The sequence below is a fragment of the Brachypodium distachyon genome, chromosome 1, assembly GCF_000005505.3.
Source record: "Brachypodium distachyon strain Bd21 chromosome 1, Brachypodium_distachyon_v3.0, whole genome shotgun sequence".
NCBI lineage: Eukaryota > Viridiplantae > Streptophyta > Magnoliopsida > Poales > Poaceae > Brachypodium > Brachypodium distachyon.
In genome coordinates, this window is record NC_016131.3 from 10,780,162 (window position 1) to 10,801,251 (window position 21,090).

The 21,090-nt window shown below is 43.5% G+C and overlaps 2 protein-coding genes across 2 annotated transcripts; both read left to right on the top strand.

Annotated features, from left to right (window-relative positions):
- Positions 1-3,499: 3,499 nt before the first annotated feature.
- On the top strand, positions 3,500-8,806 carry LOC100839272 (kxDL motif-containing protein 1). The gene is made up of 3 exons (XM_003561968.4): positions 3,500-3,825; positions 7,948-8,100; positions 8,440-8,806. The coding sequence occupies exons 1-3, from the start codon at positions 3,704-3,706 to the stop codon at positions 8,543-8,545; spliced, it is 381 nt and encodes a 126-aa protein (XP_003562016.1). The 5' UTR covers positions 3,500-3,703; the 3' UTR covers positions 8,546-8,806.
- A 461-nt stretch (positions 8,807-9,267) lies between these two features.
- Positions 9,268-16,748, top strand: LOC100837145 (histone-binding protein MSI1 homolog). Its single transcript, XM_003561964.4, has 6 exons — positions 9,268-9,779; positions 12,813-13,139; positions 14,994-15,146; positions 15,851-15,975; positions 16,125-16,220; positions 16,318-16,748. Exons 1-6 carry the CDS (start codon positions 9,420-9,422, stop codon positions 16,544-16,546), a joined length of 1,290 nt encoding a protein of 429 aa, XP_003562012.1. The 5' UTR covers positions 9,268-9,419; the 3' UTR covers positions 16,547-16,748.
- The last annotated feature ends 4,342 nt before the right edge of the window (positions 16,749-21,090 follow it).

The window sequence follows — 21,090 nt, forward strand, 5'->3', positions numbered from 1 at the left end:
CCATCCAACAAACGTTGCCGTATTTTGTTTCGTTAAAACAAAATTTTGATCAATAAAAACTCTATTGATATATGTTTTTTCATACATGGAATTTATACCAACGGATTTGTCTTTAAAAATTCTTTCTAATGATCATGGTTTCGTATCATATAGCTTACATATTAATAAAATAATTGTATCAAAATCTTGTCTTAACGAAATAAAATACACCAGCAATACTTACTCCTGGTTTGAAGTAACAGCCCCAGGCGTAATGAAATCCTGGCTCCGGCCGTGCACAGAGGTGACCACGGAATGACGGAAGTGGAACCGTAGATGGGTTTTCTTGCTACAGTAGAGGAGAGTTGGGTTGGTTCTGAGTTCCGTGCACTAACGCTATGTGTCAACTTGGCAGAGTTGGTTTCCAAACTAGAGTAAGCAAACAACGAGTTTGATCTTTAATTATGCTACGAAAAGACAAGTAGCTCGGGAGCATTCATGCATGCATGAGTATTGGCCCGTGCGATGCGATGACGACCGCAAGCAGCGAGTTGTGCTTTCGTGTCGCCAAGCGCTCCCGCATGACGCCTCAAGGCAAAACCAAGATTTTTTTTTCCATACGCTCCTCGACCTCGTCCGTCCGATCGGCATGCAAAGCAGCAAATGAACGGCCCGCGACGACAACCGCGGTAGGACTAGTACTTTGGAGCTTTTTTGTTGCTGCCCCGTGCTCCCGGATAAAAGGAATACGTGCGCCGGTGTACGTGCTACGGCCGCCCACGCCCAGACTTGCAGTGTATAGCTAGCAGAGCTGCTGCTGCTGCCGCCTTTGGTGGTGTGCGGCGGGGGCCCCGCGCGTGCCACGAGCAGAGCAGACACCCCGCGTCTTGTCAATTGTGCGTAATGGCAGTTTCATTTGTTTCCCTTGTTCCTTCCTTGGACGCTCCCTAGTCCCTGATCTCCGTTCTGTCTGCAGACTGCGGGCCGCCTGCATTGTTTGCCGCGGCGCATTTACGCGTGCTGTACAAATCGTTCCATCCCTCCTGTCCCTATCCCGTTCCATTTACTGCTCCCTCCGTCGGCAGCACCCGTACCGTCCTGCCTCGCATGATTCATCGGCTGGCTCGTTGTCAGGCACATTCAGCGTGTGTGCAGCGAGGCAGTGATGTGATGCGACCATGCAAAACAGTCACGGGGACGAGCCGTATCCAGGGGCCCCAGGCCCAGCCCGTTCGTGGTGCAGGAATAATCAGGAAAAGATCAGACGGCTTCGGTCCGCCGGTCGGGAATAATCGGGAGCCGCGCTGCCTGTGCTGGCCCGCGCGCGTGCGGGAGCGGGGGACAGCCCGAGGTGGCCTCGCCGCTCGCCACGGACGACGCTACCGCAGTACTTATATTGCACGCGAGTCGTGGGAGTAGGAGGAGCAGTAGTACTGCTACGTTGTTTCACGCCCGTGTCGTGCCTTTTACTCTTGTTCTCTGGGGCTCCGCGCGCGCGAGGGGTGCGCTGCGGTTGGTTGGGCGCGGATTCGGCGACCACGCGGGTGACGATCGAGCCATATCTCCCACGGACCGGAATGCCCCTGCTGTTGCCGACAAATCACCATACGGCCACTCGCGGGAAACTGCGGTCCAAAGCCAGGCACGCGCGCGCCTGGGTGAGCTGTCGCGACGGACGCATGCAGGCAGAGGTACAGCGTACGCCTGGCCGAGCTCAGCGGCACACAGACACAGGCTATGATGATGGAGCCTCTACCGCTCTACGCATCATGCAACGTAGTAGCGTACAGGACGAGCTTTAGGTTGGGCCGGTAAGCTGTATACTGTGTGTTTCAGGCTTTTAAAGTTTATAAACTCTGATGTGATCAGAGGGGGGGGGCCGGCGCCAGCCAGGGAGGGAGCTTTGAATGTCGCCGGGTGTGGGGGCGATTTGACCTGACCCGTCGTCCCTGTGCGAGCGTGCCGGTGACCACGGCGGCGCAGCCGGCTGGCCAGACACTCAGCCAGCTGCTTCCCTCCTCATGGTAGGTCCGGTCGGGAAACCGGTCCAGGGCGAATTAAACGTCGGGCTGGTTGTTGCTACTCCTGTTCATTGGCTTCGTTATCTCGGTTTTAATCACTCGAAAACAAGATTGCCGCTAGATATTCCAAACAAATTAACGTTGTTGGTACTCCTGTTCATTGCCTTCGTTATATCGGTTTTAATCGTTTGACGTCGACTCGAAAACAAGATTCCCGCTTAGACATTCCAAACAAACACAGGAATAAGAAAAACCTAGGGTAAAAATATTACGTGAAACAAAAATAAAGAAATTTCTTGAAACAAGTGTTTGGATTCTACAGACTAGAATTATATATAAGATTAGATGGTATTTTATTAGCTACCTCAGCAAGTTTGGAGGCTCATCCAATTTCCGGATAGCTTATGCACTCAAGTCATCAAGAAATTCGAAATAAGAGAAGAATTTATTTTTTGACAATTTACGTAACTCATATGAAGTCAATATTAGCAGTTACAAAATGTAGAGTCAGCACTTTTTTGTATTCGAGATCAATGCATTTTGTATGAAGAAAAACTCATGTGAATGTGACATGACTAAGTTTGGACGAGAGCTCCATCTCGTGTGAGTGCACACTGGATAGAGCTCTTCTACAGTTCTACTGCATCACCACAAGAGGTTCAACTCATCATTGCTCCCTCCGATACATAAAAAGTGTCGTCCATTTTATATTAAGTTAGTACAAAATTTGTACTAAGTGAATGACATTTTTTATGGATCAGAGAGAGTACTTAGGGAATCCTCAAAGACAGACTCTTAACTAACTCTTTTTTAAATTGCTTGTGTGGAGGAGAGACAAGTTAGACTTTTAAGAAAAGAGACGACTAAATCTCAGCTTTCTTTTTTGAGGGAGTGACTAAGAGTCAGCTAAGAGTTAACATTTTAACCATTGAACAACACTGCATTTAATGCTAACAAATCATCTAGAGTCAGTTTAAAGACGCAAATCATTGCACGTGTTATTTTACCGTTGACTCTAACTCGTATTATTGCGGATGCTCTTGGTTCACTAGACCTGCTTGAGATCGACGTCGTAAATAATTCAGAGAGCTTAAGAAACATTTTATAAAATGTGATTAAAAGGTAAAGAAATAGACAAAGTCTGAAACATGAGTCAGATGAATTCCTAAACAACTACCCGTTTTTTTAGAGAGACCTTTTTTTAGAGGAACCCGTTTTTTAGAGAGACGAACCAGCCGGCCTGCTCTCCCACTTTTCTTCCCCTGGGCCGGAGCTCGTGTTGGCCCGCACCCCCTCCCTCCTTCTGGCCCATCTCGCTGCCGAGCGCCCCAGATGGCCAGACCCCTTCGGCCCTTCCCTCGCTCGTCTTCCCCCTGGGCCCTCTCGCGAGCGCCGCCACACCTCCCTCCTTCTGGCCCATCCAGTCTCCTCGCTCGTCTTCCTCCTCGCACAAGAGCCGCCCACCGACGGTTGATCTCCCCTTCGGTTCTCTCACTCCCGACCGTTTCTCCTCCCATCACCCCACGAACCAATTCCACTCTTTAGCTCCCCGTTTCATCTCCTTAATTTTCCCCAATTCGTAACTGAGGCAAAAATCAAGGTAGGGCGGCCGCCCGGCCTACCTTGCCGTACTGGGTCCTCCGCCCGTGGCCACAGCCCCACGACCTTGCCATCCGCCCCACAACAAGGAAGAGGACTGAGCTATGGAGAGGTCGCCGGTGGCTTCGCCGGAGACGGCTGCCGCCGCCGCAGAGGTGGCGGCGCAGTTCAGATCGCTAGTGGACGCCGAGGACGTGGGATCCATCAAGCAGGCGCAGCACCTCATGTGATTCCCCGCCCCCTTTTACCCTTCTCAATATACCTTCACGCGTAATATATCACAGTTCGATTTGTTCTGACCCATGAACTAAAACAATGACAATAATTTAGGATCGGAGGAATAGTAGTGATCTACTGACACAGAGCAAATCATCACTCCACTCTGTCACTAGGGTCTAGGGCACCTGTTAGTATTTGGATCTTACTCCCTCCGTCCCGAATTAACTGACGTGGATTTGTACAATTCGGGACGGAGGGAGTACATGTTAACATGAAGAAGGCAAACTTGTGTCCAAACATGATTATGTGCTTTGGTGATCTTTTCGTCCTTGTATGGTACTTGGAGCTTTTGAACTGGTAACTTGATCTTCTAAGGAATCTGGGCAGCTACTGAGTCGATCAGTAGTCTTCATTTCTGGACCCATGTTTATCCAGAAGTAAGATGTCCTACCACCTCTTAATTGGCCATTTGTTAGCGGCGACTGGTGAGTGGAAAGAGCTTACAGAGTTAAGCTATTGCGGAAGTGATGAGCTGTCAAATGTATAGGTGGTTGTAAATTATGTATAAAAACTATCAAGTAATATCCTGCTATTCTATATGAGGACACCATAATCTCTGCCATGATACCAAGATAATCATATTGGTTGTCCCCTTGCCATGTGCATATTTTGATTGTTCTACTCATTTCATCCTACACCTCTTAAGTCTTAACTGGGTATTTCTCTGCGTGACTGACCAATTGAAAGAGCTTAAGCTTATAGAGTTAAGCTAAATACTTGCATTTAGTGATGCATCATCAAGTATACTAGACAATAGTCTGTTCATTGCTGCAGAAGTTGTTGACGATATACATGAGCTACATTCATGTAGTAAGTACAATTTGTGCACGTGGACTTCTACTCCTGTATGCACACACCATGCAAGCATTGATGTGTAGTAACTGAAATATAGTCAAATCAATGTTGAATAGGCCTTAATTGCCTAGATGGAAATGTGTTGACAGAAATGTAATGTGCAGACAGAAGAGTGACACAATATGCGAAGCGAATCGATGGCTGTTAAGGTGGTAATAGGTAAAGTGGTAGAATCGTAATCCTATGGCTATGTGACATTTGGGAAAGAAATGGATGGATAAGATTTATCTTATGATGCTGTTCAATGAGATACTAAGGAAATAGCTATTTAATGATGTCGGTGGGGCTTGGCTATAAAAATAAAATAAAATATATATATATATATATATATATATATATATATATATATATGTATATATGTAGGAAGGTGGTATAAACTCAGTATTAATTGTTTTACCAAGTACTCCCTCTGATCCTAAATTCTTGACTCAAATTTGCCCAAATATGGATTTATCTATTCTTAAAAGCGTCTAGATAAATGTAATATTTCGACAACAATTTAGGATCGGAGGGAGTACTATATTACTTATGTTTATTAGCACTAGAATCTCTGTTGTGACACTTAAGGATAATACTTTTGATGGTGTCCTTTGGCCACATGCAAATATTGCCTGTTTTCTTAGCTGTTGGATTGTCTTCCTCTTCGCATCCTGAACATCCATATGTCCCTACTTTGGTGTCCAGTTGCCCCTGAACCGCTTCAGGAATGAAGTCTGGTAGATATTTATATAGGCAGAACAGGAGTAGACCCCATTTGCTGGGACTTATGGTACTATTAGTATTATGGAGCCACCTATCCCGTAATCTTACTTTTCAACTTTTGGGTACCATTTTCCTCTCTGAGTCCTTGTGGTGTTTCTGTGGTTCATCTGCTGTATGCCTTGTTTTGCACTGGCATGTGGGTCCACCTTACCCAATACCCATACACGGTATCTGATTCTATTCAATTCATATTATTTGTAATGATTGCTTTGAGATTTGAGTCGACCTAAAGGACATTTGTTGACTGTACTGTTTAGTATTTTAAAAAAATCAATTACATATTAAGAGTAATGCTATTTTACTTGTAGACAAGCTCATGTGGTAGTATATTTTGCTTTCGGAATGAATGTAGTTTGAAGTGGTTGTAGGCTTGTAGCTTGTGGGATCTTTAAGAGGTATGTATCTTGCATGTGTCAAATATATTTCATTGTTATACATGATTTCTCAGAAACTCACCGATGTTCTCTACCCAAGTAACCCTACTGGCTCAACAGCTTTGGAGTCCAACCTGCATAGGATGGTGATAGTTCCTAAACCTTGTTATTAATTGCAGTAATTCTCATAAATACATAGGCAATCATGTGCCACTTTCTTCCCTCTTCAACTCCATCCTTCCCAATAAAGAACAGCTTTCTACTTCTGGTAATGACATCTTCCCCCAGTAGATAGACTCACTACTCAGACATTACTAGAGAACTTTCTGTGCGTACTCTATTCCACAGTTAAGCATGCAGAATGACCTAGTTTGTCCTTTAGTGTGCAATTCTTGTTATTATTCTTATTTCCCCTATATATATATATAGGTGGACAATTGAATTATTCGTCCAGTTTCCCTACAAGCTGCCATTAGACATCGGCATGGTCTCCAGAATAGAACTTGTAACCACTAATTTCTATTTTATATACTACTCCCTCCGTCCCGAATTAACTGTCGTGGATTTGCATAGATTCTTATGATTTTAACAACAAGCTTGCACACATGATTTTTTGTTTACCTGATCTAATATGTCAAAGTATATCAGTAGCTAAAGTTTCAAAAGTATGACTTTAAGGATCTCTCCAAATTGACAGCTTTTACGGAGGTAGAGGGAGCATAACACAACTGCCGGTCCAGAAGTACTTGGGCTTTGAGTTCCTGAGTTTTCTTCATTGCCTTCATGTCTGTATAACATGCGTTAGGTTACTGTTCATCTATTGTCTGGCCCATTTTGTAAATGGTTATTGCAGATATTACAAAAAGAGCTCAGGCATAAATTTTGTCCATTCTTCCCCGTAGACTCGTGATACTGTAGTTTCCCCTTTCCATGGACTATGCTTTAGTTTGGGATGTTCAACTTGCCCCTGTCACATGCTAAACTTGCAGCCAGTCCTAAGACTAATGAACATGACAAGGTTGGGGGTACAGCTCTGAGTGAGAGTAGGCCGGCCATGATGCTGGCGATGAAAGGGACAGAAGGTTGGGGACTGAGATTAGTTAGATCTTAACTGAGTGTCCATTCTCATTACTTGATAATCCATCTGGGGTACACGGCGCCCCTTTTATAGGGAAGATTGATTTGTACCTTATGAGTATCTCCTAACCACATCATTTTGTATTCCTTACTGAATTGATATATTCCCTATCTTTATAATTACGTCTAATGGGTATAGGGAGATGGATCACACCCTCTGACAATGCCGGTTAAGTGAATCAACATACTAAGTGCAGGCAATTGAAATAATCTGATCTTTGGTTCAAGGCAGTGGCGGATCTAGAATTTTACCGCTGGGGGTGCCACACTTTACACGCACAGCTTGCTATACTCTGGAACATAGGCAACAGGAGAAATCAATTTATTATTGTAGATATCAGTGCCTAGCATTAATGGTGCCTAGTTAGCTCAAAGCTAGTATAAGTGGGTGGCCTGGTGGTTCAACCATGTGGATTACTAGTATTGTAGTGGATTGAACATTAGTGAAACTTGATTAAGTGTAAATACTAGTATATGGTATAAATAAATTAGCATTTTTGGAGGGGGTGCCATGGCACCCGTGGCACACTGGCACCCCCCCTGGATCTGCCCATGGTTCAAGGGAAGTCACTGTGCCCTGTGGATCAATCTGAGCTTCAAATTTTAATCAAGTACTCCGTACTATTTTGCAGCAAATGCTGCTATTCTCAATCTTGGTTAGTGCATATTGTAATGCAAAGCCAGCGTGTGTCCCTCCCCCTTTCTGCAAAGATTACCATGGTATAATAACATTTCTTAGTAATGGGACTCCTGTTTGCTTTTTTGGTGAGAAAGCTTCACACTTTCCTACTTCGAGCAATTTTGCTAAGGAAACAGTTAGGCCGGCATGCAACGTGAGATGCTAAGTGACACGAATCTATTGCTAGAAGTCATCAGTTGTTGCCTTACTTTTCATTTGTCACTAACAATCATCCATGTTGTAATGATCTCTTACTTTGCAGACTTGGGAGATTGCAAGATAGTAATGCAGTTCTCACTCATTTTAATGAGTACTCTGAACAATGCTTTGCGGAGGTGTCCAGTGACTTTGCTAGTAAAACTCGCCTTCTGAAGTCGATGAAGGATGATCTTGACCATATTTTCATGAAGCTGAGGTACCTTCTAGTGTGCTTATTGTTCTTCTCCCTTCTGTTGTGACACGGACAAATATTTGTTATGGAGTAGTAAAACTCGCCTTCCAGTGCTGGTTTGTCTACGTGCTATGGTTCTCTTATCCACAAGTGCCCATTAGAGCTGTACTTATACAACATTTTCCCTATGTTTCTCGAACAAAAAAAGATCCGTTTTCACACACAACTAATTTTGTCTTACTCTTTTGTTGTAAAAACATGAAATCGCCTTTTACAACATTTTCCCTGTGTTTCTCGAAGAAGAAAAAGAAGAATCAGTTTTCCCACAGAACTAACTTTTTTTTTCTTACTCTTTTGTTGCAGAAACATGAAATCGAGGTTAGTAGCAACTTATCCGGATGCTTTCCCTGATGGTGCGATGGAAAAGACAATGGACCAAAGGCCAGATCTTGAAAGGCCTCTGGAATAGTTGATTTATTAGTATACCTACAATTTTCAGTGACGAGATCTGCAGCAATTAGTCCTTTAGTTCCTCTTCAGCCCTTCTTGAGAAGTGGATTTCAAAGTTCTATCCGCGCCTATTGTTGCAGAAACTTCACAGCTTGTAGGAACTTTCTCAAACAAAGTTGTAACCTTGTACATAACTGGGCTTAGTAGAACTTTGTCTTAGCTTCTGTACTGTTAGCTGTATGGATTAAGGTTATGTTTTCCATATATGTTACTACCTCCATATAAATATACTACCCCCTCTGTCCAACAAAGGATGTCTTAAGTTTGACTAAATTTGAATACATCTATACACTAAGTCATGTATAGATACATCCAAATTTTTTGAGACATCTTTTGTTGGATGGAGGGAGTAGGATGTTCCAAATTTACAGATTCTCCAATATTTTTTTCTGGAAAAACTTATAGTTCCTCTATAAAGCTGTAATTTGCTCACCCAGCAACTCAATCAGCGTCTCTCTAAAAAAAAACTCGATCCACGGTTCCACGTTTCCTACCAATTTTGCTCCGAGCGACAGGTGTGTCTCAACGCAAGCGCAGCTGCGCAGACGGAAGGATACAGCTCATAGCTGGGCCTGGGCCTCTCGTCAAGCGACAAGGCCCAACTACGTGTACCAACCCGATCGATAAACCCTTTTGTAGCTTTTACACAATTCGCGACCTCTCTCGCGCAGCCGCAGAGGCTCCTCGCTCCTTTATCTCTCCTCCCTCTCGGCGCAGCGCCCCCCCAGTCTCTTCTCCTCCCGTCACGCTCCCCACCCCCTCCCGCCATTTCCCCGTTTTACAGTCCAAAACCCCCGCCCAAATCAAACCCTAACCCTAGCAAGGAGACGACGATGCCGAAGGCCGGCGGCGGGGGCGACGAGGAGGAGTTCCGCGCCGAGGTGGAGGAGCGGCTTATCAACGAGGAGTACAAGATCTGGAAGAAGAACACGCCGTTCCTCTACGACCTCGTCATCACCCACGCGCTCGAATGGCCCTCGCTCACCGTGCAGTGGCTCCCCGACCGCACCGAGCCCGCCGGCAAGGACCACTCCGTGCAGAAGATGGTGCTCGGGACGCACACCTCCGACAACGAGCCCAACTATCTCATGCTCGCGCAGGTCCAGCTCCCCCTCGACGACGCCGAGGCCGACGCGCGCCACTATGAGGACGACCACGCCGAGATCGGCGGTTTTGGGGCTGCATCCGGCAAGGTTTAATACTTCGCACCCGCCCCCTTTCTTAGTCTCACCTTCTTTCTCATGTAAGAGTAATCGTCGTTGTTGTGCTTGGCTCGGCTGTGCTGTCGGATGGAATTTAGTTCTGGATTGATCCGCTTGTCCCTGCGGGTTAAGGTTTTAGGTTTATTGTTTGGTAATTGGATGTGTTTTGGTCTTTCAATGACGGGGAATGGTAATTTGGGATGGGGGAGAGGCGACTTATGCTGATCTGATACTGTGACCAGATGGGCTTTGAATTGGGATACTTGCTACGCTGTATCATGGCAGGCAGATTTGTTATTTCGAATTAAGGACTCGTATATCCAGGATAGTGCTGATGTTGGGGTCTTGCGGTGTGGGTTTCAGTGTTTCAAAAGGTTTGGTGGGCTTCTGTGTTGTGTTGATTATTGTCATGCCTTGTTGATTAGCTGGTAGCTGCAGACCGCAGACGTTTGGATGACGGAAGTGGGTGGTATTTTGGTACCTCCCATTTTTTGCTTTGTTAATTCTGCAGTTGCGGGTTAGTTGGTTGTGCAGATGTAGTAGATTGTTTCTTTTGGAGCAGGTGTTCCTGATGAAGTTATCTGATCCGCTTAATGAATATAAATGTGTTCTTTAGATTTTTGTGAGATATTTACAGATGTACTGTGTTGGCTTTGTGTGATGATTTGTGTAAATTTAATATAATGTGGAAGGAAGCTCCACTTAGTAATCGTGTGCTTCTAGGAATGCCACATCCCCAATAGTCCAGACGGTGTGTCTAGATCTGCACTTGAAACTGTTTCGTGTTTGTTGGTTTAGCAACCTAATTTCACATGTCGGTGATATGAACTGCAGCTACAGCTAAACATCATTTGGTTTGGCAGCACTGCGTAATCCACATCCTTTTTTTTCCCTTGAGGACATTTAGCTGTAGGAAATCAGCTCGGACAATTAATCCACAATTGAGTCGTTGAGGTTTGTTTGATAATCCCAAACGCAAGTATAGAGGCTGCAGTGTAATTTTTTGCCCCCCCCCCCCCCCCCCTGCATGTTCTAAGTGCATTGTGGAGTAGTACTGATTGGTTGGTCTCTCGGTTTGAGTTGTTTGCTATACTGGTTTGTATCTCTTGTATGTATTTTTTTTCCTTCTGCGGTAGGAACTTAGGTCCTCTTTATGAATGATACAAGGGTCTGTGGGGGTGTTGATGGTTTGCATCTATACAGCGAATCAATTACAATCTTTTAAGTTTGATGTTGATCTCACACAGTTCTGTTACCAAAACAATAGCTTAACACAGTAAATCAAACTCAAATGAGAACTCCATCTATCCACATGTCCCATTATAATAGCAAATACGAGAGGAATGAACCTTGTTGGACCATGCAGTATATAGCTATTGTTGGCATGGTCAAATTTGAATTTCTTGTATCCAAAGGCTAGTTTGATTTTGCCCATTATGAGGTAACTGGGGTAGTTTATTGTGTCGTGCATACCAATCAACATTGTGTGGACAGATTGATCAGGGCTAGGAAACCACTAGGCATTTAGCGACAACCACTCCCATATTTGGTTCTCATTTACATCCTCCTCTCCTTGAAGCCCATCTCTTGTAGCTTCTCCCCATAAACCCCCCATAAAACTTTCTTCTATTCCCACCGATATTTTCCACGTTTCCCTCTTGTCCTCAGAAGCTCACTTAGTCGATTGTGATTCCTATAGTTTTTTGTCTAGGGGGCTTTGTTGGGAATATGCTGGAAGGAGATCAGAGGTTTATTGATTGTTGGTTTGAGAAATTTTGATAGGAATTGATTGATCTCTCTCAAAATGGTATAAGGTTCTTTGGGGATATTTTTGTTGGATATTGATTGCACATGATTACTACCTTCTAACTTCGATAGTGTTTTTAAAAATCTGTTGCTGTTAAACCTAAACAAAGGGAGAAGCTAGCTCGCTAATTGGGCATCATTGACTTTATCTTGGCAACATGTTAGCTGAATGCTAGAATGAACTCAGAAGTCCTCTCCGGTCCTGGTCTTTAATCCTACTCCTCAAGCTTGCTTAGCCCAACCAACGAATAAAACATTGGCCTCCTTCACACCATAACCCCAACTACCCCCTAGATCCAAATCCTAGCATCACAATCCCCTACATCCAATACTTGACAAGAGGAAGAAGTCAGAGATGTCTTCTTAGGTCTCATTAAGACAAGGCTTTGACCAAGAGTTAGTTTATTGATTTTTTTTTTGTGACCTGAAATTTAAGTCACTAGTTTCATCTTGAGAAGTTCTTACTGATGCTTGTAGTTTCGTATCATATAAATCACATATTAATGAAGTAATTATTGGTCAAAGCCTTGTCTTAATAAAACCTAATACACCATGTGTTGAGAAAAGGAGGGAGTATAAGAGATGCATATTTATATTTGTGTTTTTTCAGAATTTTTTGCACTTAAATAGTTTGTTTCTTTGCACCCGGGAGCACGTGCTCCTAGGTGCACCTGTGAATTTCCTAGATATATTTGTGTTTTTTGGTTAGTATCTCTTAATTTAACTCATTTTTGTTTTGCTTACTAGTATGAGTTCTCCAGTCACTACATGGAAGATGTTTAATCATTCTAACAGTGGTATTGCTTTGTTGGACTCATGTTTTAGTAGCACCATTCTGTGATATCAATGGACATTGGAGTGGACATTCTTTTGTTTAATTCAAGTGTCCTTTCGACATCTATCAATGTTTGGATGTGTCTGTGAGTTGTCTATTTGATGATCACCAAAAAAGTGGTATTATTGTTTGTACCTGAAGGAAAGTTATTTAAGTATCCAAAACTTATTAGATACTATCTAAGATTTTTTAATTTGGAACTGATGATGCTGCCCCTTCAAATAACATGGAGCATATTTTCTTGTATATTTCTAGAACAGATTTTTTGGTGAAGAGGCTTTCATTGCATGTAGATAATATGCTGTGTACACCTGTCTTGCTCTTAATCTTGTTTTTGACGATGCCAACTATCACGGTTGTGACATGTTTTCTGCCTTTTCTAGGTGCAAATAGTTCAACAGATAAATCATGATGGAGAAGTTAATCGGGCTCGATATATGCCCCAAAATTCATTTATAATTGCTACTAAGACAGTCAGTGCAGAAGTGTACGTCTTCGATTATAGCAAGCACCCATCCAAGCCTCCACTGGATGGTGCATGCAATCCTGATTTACGGCTAAAGGGACACAACTCTGAAGGATATGGCCTGTCTTGGAGTATCTTTAAAGAGGGCCATTTGCTGAGTGGATCTGATGATGCTCAAATTTGCTTATGGGACATCAAAGCAAATGGTAAAAATAAAACCCTTGACGCATATCAGATTTTTAAGGTATGGCTGATGATCTTCTTCCCATTTGAATGTGTTAATGCATAGAACCTGGCTTGCAACTTTGGTTAAAGCATTCTTCATGTTGTGGCATTCTAATATCATGTTTCTCTGAATGTTTTGTGTTAGTTATATCTGGTATGCATGCTTGGATGGTTCTCATACTTTTGCTACCCAATATCAATACTGTTTCATTTGCACCCCCCACTATAGAAACTGTTCAAATTGGGTCTAGTAGCAAATTTTTGTGGGCGGTTTGTGTCTTGTGTTGTTCATGTCCACTTGTTATGCTATGTTATCCTCCACTGGGCAGCAAGGGAGGAAAGATGTGAGGAAACCAATGAGTAGCACTGGTAAAGAGGCATGGATAGAAGAAAACAGAGAGAATGGAAGTGGGTAGGAGAGGAAGGGAAGGAAGGAAGAGGGGCACTTACACATGGTCAGGGTTCAGGGTGGACAAAACAACTTCAGTCAGTGGTAGGGTGTACACTGATTCACTACTGGGAGTTGAGGGTGCAAAAACTATTCGGTATTAAGCCCATGCAATAGTCGAGGAAAGAAAAGCAGAGTTTTTCATGTACATGATGTTTTGTGGTTCAATTTAATTATGAAAAAGTTTACATTCACCATATTTTTACATCCAAACAGAAAGATATGCTGTATTTTGCACTGAAAAATGAGCTTGTCAATTACTCGTCTGTTTGGTTTTCTAGCTGCCAGTCGGGGTGGGCATTCGGTTATACCCGAAATTTCGGTTCGGTTCTTCGGGTTTTCATGAAATTCGGTTCTTCAAATATGAGGACCGAAGTTATCTTAAAAATTTTGAGAACCGAAAGTTCGGTTCGGTTTTCGGTTCGGAACCGAACTAACCGAACATTGTGTTTACGGCAAAAAAAATAATGAAAACAAATTTAGTTCAATCTTCTACTTACAACAGAAAATAGATTTAAGTTACACGCAAAAATAAACACATAATCTTTTGTGACACAGACACGTAATGAGTAAATATCATCTAACATGCAATGAAAACATTAAATTTTAAAGATGCAGCAATGAACTTCGGTTCTTCGGGTTTTTTCGGTTAACCGAGGCAAGAGACCGAATTAACCGAACAAACTTCGGTTCTTTGAGTTTGCTGACCGAAGTTTTAAACGGTTCTTCGGTTTCGGTCCAATCGGCTTCGGTTTCCGGTTCTTCGGTGATCGGTTTCGGTTTCTCGGTTTTTATGCCCACCCCTAGCTGCCAGTGACATAGTCCAGTCAGTTAAGCATCATAATAACAGTATTGTTTCATGCCTCAATATGTTTACTGTTACTAGTAAAATTATTTACTCCCTCCATTCCTAAATATCTGTCATTGTTTTAGTGCAAATTTGAACATAAACAACGACAAGAATTTAGGAACAGAGGGAGTACATAGTATTGGCGTTAATATGGTATAAAGTTTTCCCTGCTTAGAAGCTGCGGTCAATTCTTGTCTGAACTTCTGTGTTATAGATTGCAGCGCCATCCAAATTCAGTAGAGTTACAGTATCTCAAATAGAAACATATTGGCTGAAGTAGTGCAGAAAAATAAAAATTCAGCTTTTAGGGAAATGGGGTGTCTGTTTTTTGTTTTCCACCACTGCTAATAATAAGGCTTTTGCGTACTTTCAGACATCATTTGACATGATCCAAAGTAGAAGCTGGTGATCACAATTTCATTTATGCAGTGTAAAATAATTCCTGGAAATATATTTTTGTCGCACTCAGTTTTTTTTGGCTGGTGATTCTATTATGTGGAGTCATGCAATTGATATCAATTGTTTACTTGTGTTGATGGCTTAATGGATTTTTTCTTGTTTTGTTCTGTGCTTAGTATCATGACGGTGTAGTTGAAGATGTTGCTTGGCATTTGAGGCATGAATACCTATTTGGCTCAGTCGGTGACGATCATCACCTGCTAATTTGGGATTTACGCAGTCCTGCACCTACCAAGCCTGTACAGTCTGTTGTGGCACACCAGGGTGAGGTATGTATTGTTTGGATTTTGGAGCCTTGAAGTCCTATGTACTCTTGGTATTATATGGGACAGTAAAAATAATTTTTTTTCATGGTTACATATCTTCATTCGTTTATTTGGGCTTCCTAAAGTCAATGGTAGTTGAATTACACGGAACAAGTTATTGTATGTTTGTATACAACATCAGGTGTTAGTACTTTTGTTCTAGAATATACAGCTGATTTTCAAGCATTCTTTCTAAACAAGTGATCCAGCACCCTAAATGACCTCATTTTGAATGTCACGGTGACTGGACGGAAAGTGCAATCTGTTTATCTGGCTGCTGGAAGTAAGGGCTATATCCTGTCCAGAAAAAATAGAACGTGACATTAATAAGATGATCTCTGTCCACACCTTGCTTTTCACTTCTTTCTCGATCTTCCTTCTGGAAGAGCCCATTGCTTCTTTGCTTTCGTTTTTCTAAAAAGAGCTTGCTCTAAACATCTTTCAATGTGTTTCCTTATGTCATATTAACGGGCAGTTACTTGGATGTCATATACTGAAATTTTAATGTTTGTATTGGTCTGTTCTGCAAGTGTATCACAAGGGCTGTGCATGGGTGCATCATAGACTTGCGTTGTGCTTATCGCTCGTTCAGGCCACGAGCATATGGTTCATGAAAGAAAGGTATCTAGTAGATTCTTGTTGTCTGATGCATTCTTCTTGATGTTTAGGTGAATTGCTTGGCGTTCAATCCTTTCAATGAATGGGTTGTTGCAACTGGTTCAACTGACAAGACTGTGAAATTGTTTGATCTTCGGAAGATCGATACTTCGCTGCACACCTTTGATTCTCATAAGTATGTTGTCACTGTCACCTCTTAGCTTGAAGCTGCTTCCTGTTTAAATATGCATCTTTCTTTTATGAAATAAATGTGTTATTCTTGTTCATGAACACACTGTTAGTTGGTCATTATTGGCCTTATATATTTTTTTATTGTGTAATCAGAGAGGAAGTATTTCAAGTTGGATGGAGCCCGAAGAATGAAACCATACTTGCATCTTGTTGCCTGGGCAGAAGGCTGATGGTTTGGGACCTAAGCAGGTAAACAGCCGTCCAGCTTTCAAAAACCGTTAGTATTTTTCTTGTAGTCCCCACCTTCCTCTTGATATGAATACTAACATGTCCATTGTGATAACAGAATTGATCAGGAGCAAACACCAGAGGATGCTGAAGACGGTCCGCCTGAGCTTCTGTTCATTCATGGAGGCCACACAAGCAAGATCTCTGACTTCTCCTGGAACCCGTGCGAAGATTGGGTGCTTGCTAGCGTTGCTGAAGACAACATCCTTCAGATATGGCAGATGGCGGAGAACATCTACCATGATGAGGATGATCTTCCGAGTGATGAGCCGGCAAAAGCTTCTTGAAACCATTAATTGTACAACACCTAAGGAGACAGGATACTACCTAGTCTTGTTGATTTTAGGAACCTTCTGTGATTGAACCCGTTGGCCTAGTTGGATTTGCAGCAACAGCGTGTATGTCAGTTATACTCATACCTCCAGGTCCAGCAGTACATACCAGTTTGACTACCCGTTGTGGTTGGATGCAATTACCTGTTTTTTTTTTCGCGGCTGCAAATGTTCCATGCTGGGTCTTTGGGGGTTATACCGTTATAGACGTCTAATCTTCAAAGTTGAGCATGGTATTAGAATGTCTTTTCGTTTCTTGGTAAAAAAAAGGAATTTCTTTTCGTTTCTAAACATATTTGTTGAATGTAGTTTAAGATTTATTTTTCAGTATTGCCAAAATAGTATGGAGTACTCCATATGGTAATTTGGGATATTTGTTGAACGTAGTTTAAGATTTATACGCTGCTCAAGGGCATTCTGAGTTTTTCTACGATGGGGCCTTGTGGTTACAGCTAGTTAGGGCATCCAGTCTTCAGAGTTTAGAGTTAGTTTTAACTCTAAGACGTGATCCACCCCTGTCTCACCAAACGTTGCAGTCCTTATAAGCAATTTTACTTTTAAGATGGACCCGTCTGAGGATAAAATATTTGAAATCTATCCTGATTTATAGACTCTCTTTCATTTTACATTCGTTACATTGATTAGACGTTACCTCCATGAAAGGAGACATTTGCTGTCTCTAAGCCTTAGAGGTATCTATAGCTGCAGTATTTCTAAAAAGTGTGGATGCTCCTACCCTTACTCAGAACAAGGTGCGCCTTTTTTTTGCTTATATTAAATCTGCAGCACACGTCGTCATTCGCCGTGCAACAAGTTGATGTGTGCCTGTGCAGGATTCGTATTCTGAAACTACTCTTGGATCATCAGGCACTGCTTCTGCAGGCACTAGTCCACAGCGTGCACGTTTTTCTTTGCCTTTTGCTATCACTATTATTATCCTGAGTGAACTGGTTGACGTTCCAACCAATTTTCTGTGTGTCGACAACCGTGCAACGCCCAGGCCAATAAGTTCGGATAATAGGATTTCATATACTGTGTATCCGTTGACGTAGACAAATTGCATGTATGTCCCAATCATCCAACTTCTTGTTGATATTCTGGATATACGTCAAGCTCTTCATAGCCGTACGGAGCAGTATCTTGCAGATACTATCATCACCAATTTGACTATCAGAAGAGATTTTAGATATCTCTGTTTGAATAAACTGGGGCATCGCTGTCTGCTTCATCTTCCTACGGTATGACTATCAGAAGAGATTTTAGATATCTATCAGAATTTTACCGTGGTTAGCTATAAGTTTTGCCACGATCCACTAATTAAGAAAAGATATTTATTTGGATAATTAGGGAAAACCAGAAAATCGTTACACACCCACATTATCACCATTGAGCATGATGATAATACTAAGGGCACCGTTGGCCAACCTGGTTGCCGAGAAGAAGGCCTCATCAAGGTTGCCAACAAGTATCATTGTCATCACACATCATTCCTCTCAAACCGACAACTCTAACTTCATCACGGACGACCATCTGTGAGGCCCTAACCGCAACAACCATGCAAAGTACATGTTGGCTTGTGCCAAACAACTGGCCAATCACGTCGACGACCATGCAACTCTTGTTCTAATGCCGAACTTGGAAGGAACAATATGGAACACTGATCAAAATGCAATGGTCAGCTCACCAACGCAACAATTCCGACTTCACGGTGATGAAGGAAAAACAAAGCACGTTGACCAACCAGACAAGTTGGAGAGGCTACTATGCCAAAACCTTCATCGCAACCCTAACTCCAAATATTATGCTTCCGAGGAGGAGAGCACCGCAAGAGTGCCATCATGTTTTCCCATATTTAATACTCCCTCCGTCTAACAAAAGATGTCTCAAGTTTGTCAAAATTTGGATGTATCTAGACATGATTTAGTGTATAGATGCATTCAAATTTAGTCAAAATTGAGACATCCTTTGTTAGACGGAGGAAGTATTCAAATTTAAGCAATCCCACATTCAATATAGCATCGCCGGTCCCGCCCCCCCCCCCCCTCTCGCACCATCCTCCACGGTTCCACTTCCACACGACCATGCCTCACCCTCAACACCGGTTCAAGGGGTTCTCGTGTTCTGTCAAATATATGTTTCCATACCATATTCACTTTGTATTTGTTTCAAGCCATATGTGTGCACTACTACAAAATAGTGTATATGTGACGAGTCATCAGTGACGGGCGGTCATCATCAGTAACGGGCCTACCACGCCCGTCACTGATGAGGTGTCATCAGTGACGGTCGCGTGCTCGCCCATCACTGATGAGGGTTCATCAGTGACGGACGCACAAAACCCGTCATGGATGACCTATCATCAGTGGCGGGCGTACCACGCCCATCACTGATGAACCCTCATTAGTGACGGGCTTTCCGTGCCCGTCACTAACGGCCAAATATGAAAAATTATAAAAATCACAAAAACGCACATCAGTGGCGGGCTTTACATCTAGATCCGCCACTGATGACCATTTGGGCCCAGCCCAACCAAATGGCCTTTAGGGTTGGGGGGACACCCCTATAAAAGCCAGTTCCTTCTCTCCCCGTCGCCATCTCTCCTCCCAACCGCCGCATATCACCTGAGGCACCGCCCCTCCTCCCTCCCCGATTCTCTTTGTCTCCGGCCCGATTCCTCTCCTCCCAGCCGCCAGCCACGCTGGATCGAATCCCTCTGTTCTCCCTTTTCTCCCTTCTCCCCTCCCGATCGAATCCACCGGCCACCCTCCCCGCCGGACTCCTGCCCCCGGCCACGCACGCCCCGCCACCGGCCCCGCTACCCGCCACGCGCGCCCCACCCCCGGCCATGCTGCAGGTAGATCTCGAGATCCCCCTCTCTCAATCTCTCTCCCTCTCTCAATCTCACCCCGCCCCCTCTCTCTCTCTCTGTTGTAGACCCGCTCGGATCCGGCCTCCAAAGGGCTCCCCGCCGTCGGATCTGCTGATCCCGAGCAGGCCCGCCACCGGATCTGCCGTCCAAGACCTCCCGCGCCGTCGGATCCGCCGCCCCCGAGCCCGCCTACCGCCGGAATCGCCTCCATCGTCCTCGGTACGTGCGGTATTCTTTCCCCCTCTTGCTTCTCTCCCTCTCTCTTACTCTCGGTTCTTTCTAATGTTCATCCTCTCTCTCTACTCTCATAGATTTCATCGTGGCTGGCCTGGCGAGCAAGTTTGGATGCAAATTGATCTGGTGTTTTGTTTCGGTATACAAACTTGTAATATCTACGATCTGTACGCATATACAGATTTCTTGTGGTGTCGAACATACTGCTTGCATCTATATACATATTTGTTGTGATTAATTGCTTTTTTTATTTGTAATTCGGTGAATTGATGAACGTGCGGGCCTGGGGCCTGCCTTTTTTTTAAAATCACGAAATGCATATTAGTGTCGGTCGGGGAGGGATGCCCGCCACTGATGTTCATACTATCACTCACGGGTGTTGAGACCGTCACTGATGACATGCTCATCAGTAACATCCAATTAGTGGCAGGTGCCCTGACCGTCACTGATAGCGTTTTAAGCCCGTTACTGATGTCCTATTTTGTAGTAGTTTGATTTCCCTTTGATTTCCGCATTTTCCCCGCCAGATAGAGAAATTGTGGAATTTAAGATTCGCCACAATTTCGAATGCTAATTTTGGTTTCTATTTTTTAGAGTGTAATTTAGGTTTATATTAGGAGTTCAGATGGAGAACTTACACAGTGAAGAGAAAGAAACTTCCGTGCACTACCGTCGTTGTTTCGAACCAAAGGATTGCAAGGAGTGCTGAGGTTTTTCTAAATGAGATTACGTCTGTAACTATGACAATTAATGCTATTATAGACGAGCGCACGCGATGGTCTATATTAGGTTTGAACGTTCGAACCATAAAATAGCCGCGTGCGTGTCTATTTATCCTCTGTTGGATAACTCTACCCATGAAGTAATACTATAATGATGGGGATGCTCCCCTATGTGATTATCTAAAAAATAAATAAAATGAGAAACCACTTAAGTAGCGGAAAGCGAAAACCGCCTTGCAAAGACAGGTTTTCCGAGGGAGTGTCGATTAAGGATTAAGACCGTCGATACTTTAGGAATAGATAAAGTGGTCTTCTTGGCCGGCCTGTTTCGTTTTCTGGTGGCGCCGGCACTTTAAGTGGCATGAGTGACAAGGCCAGTTGGGCAAGAGCTGGCTTTGGCTTTAGCTTGACATCCGATATTCAGTTGCACGTGTGCGCGGTTCGTTGTTTCCTTTGTCGTGTTGACGACTCGAGGAAACCTCACGGAAGGAGCAGAACAACCACCACCGCCAAGCTATATATGTATCCATGAATAGATCTGTCTCCAAGCAACACCTAGCAGATTCAACCACTCATTAGTTGTTAATTCAACCTCAAATCAGATGCATGCATGCATGCATGAATGAATGTACCAGATTTTCAGCACGAGGGTACTACTACTGCCCTGGTCTCTG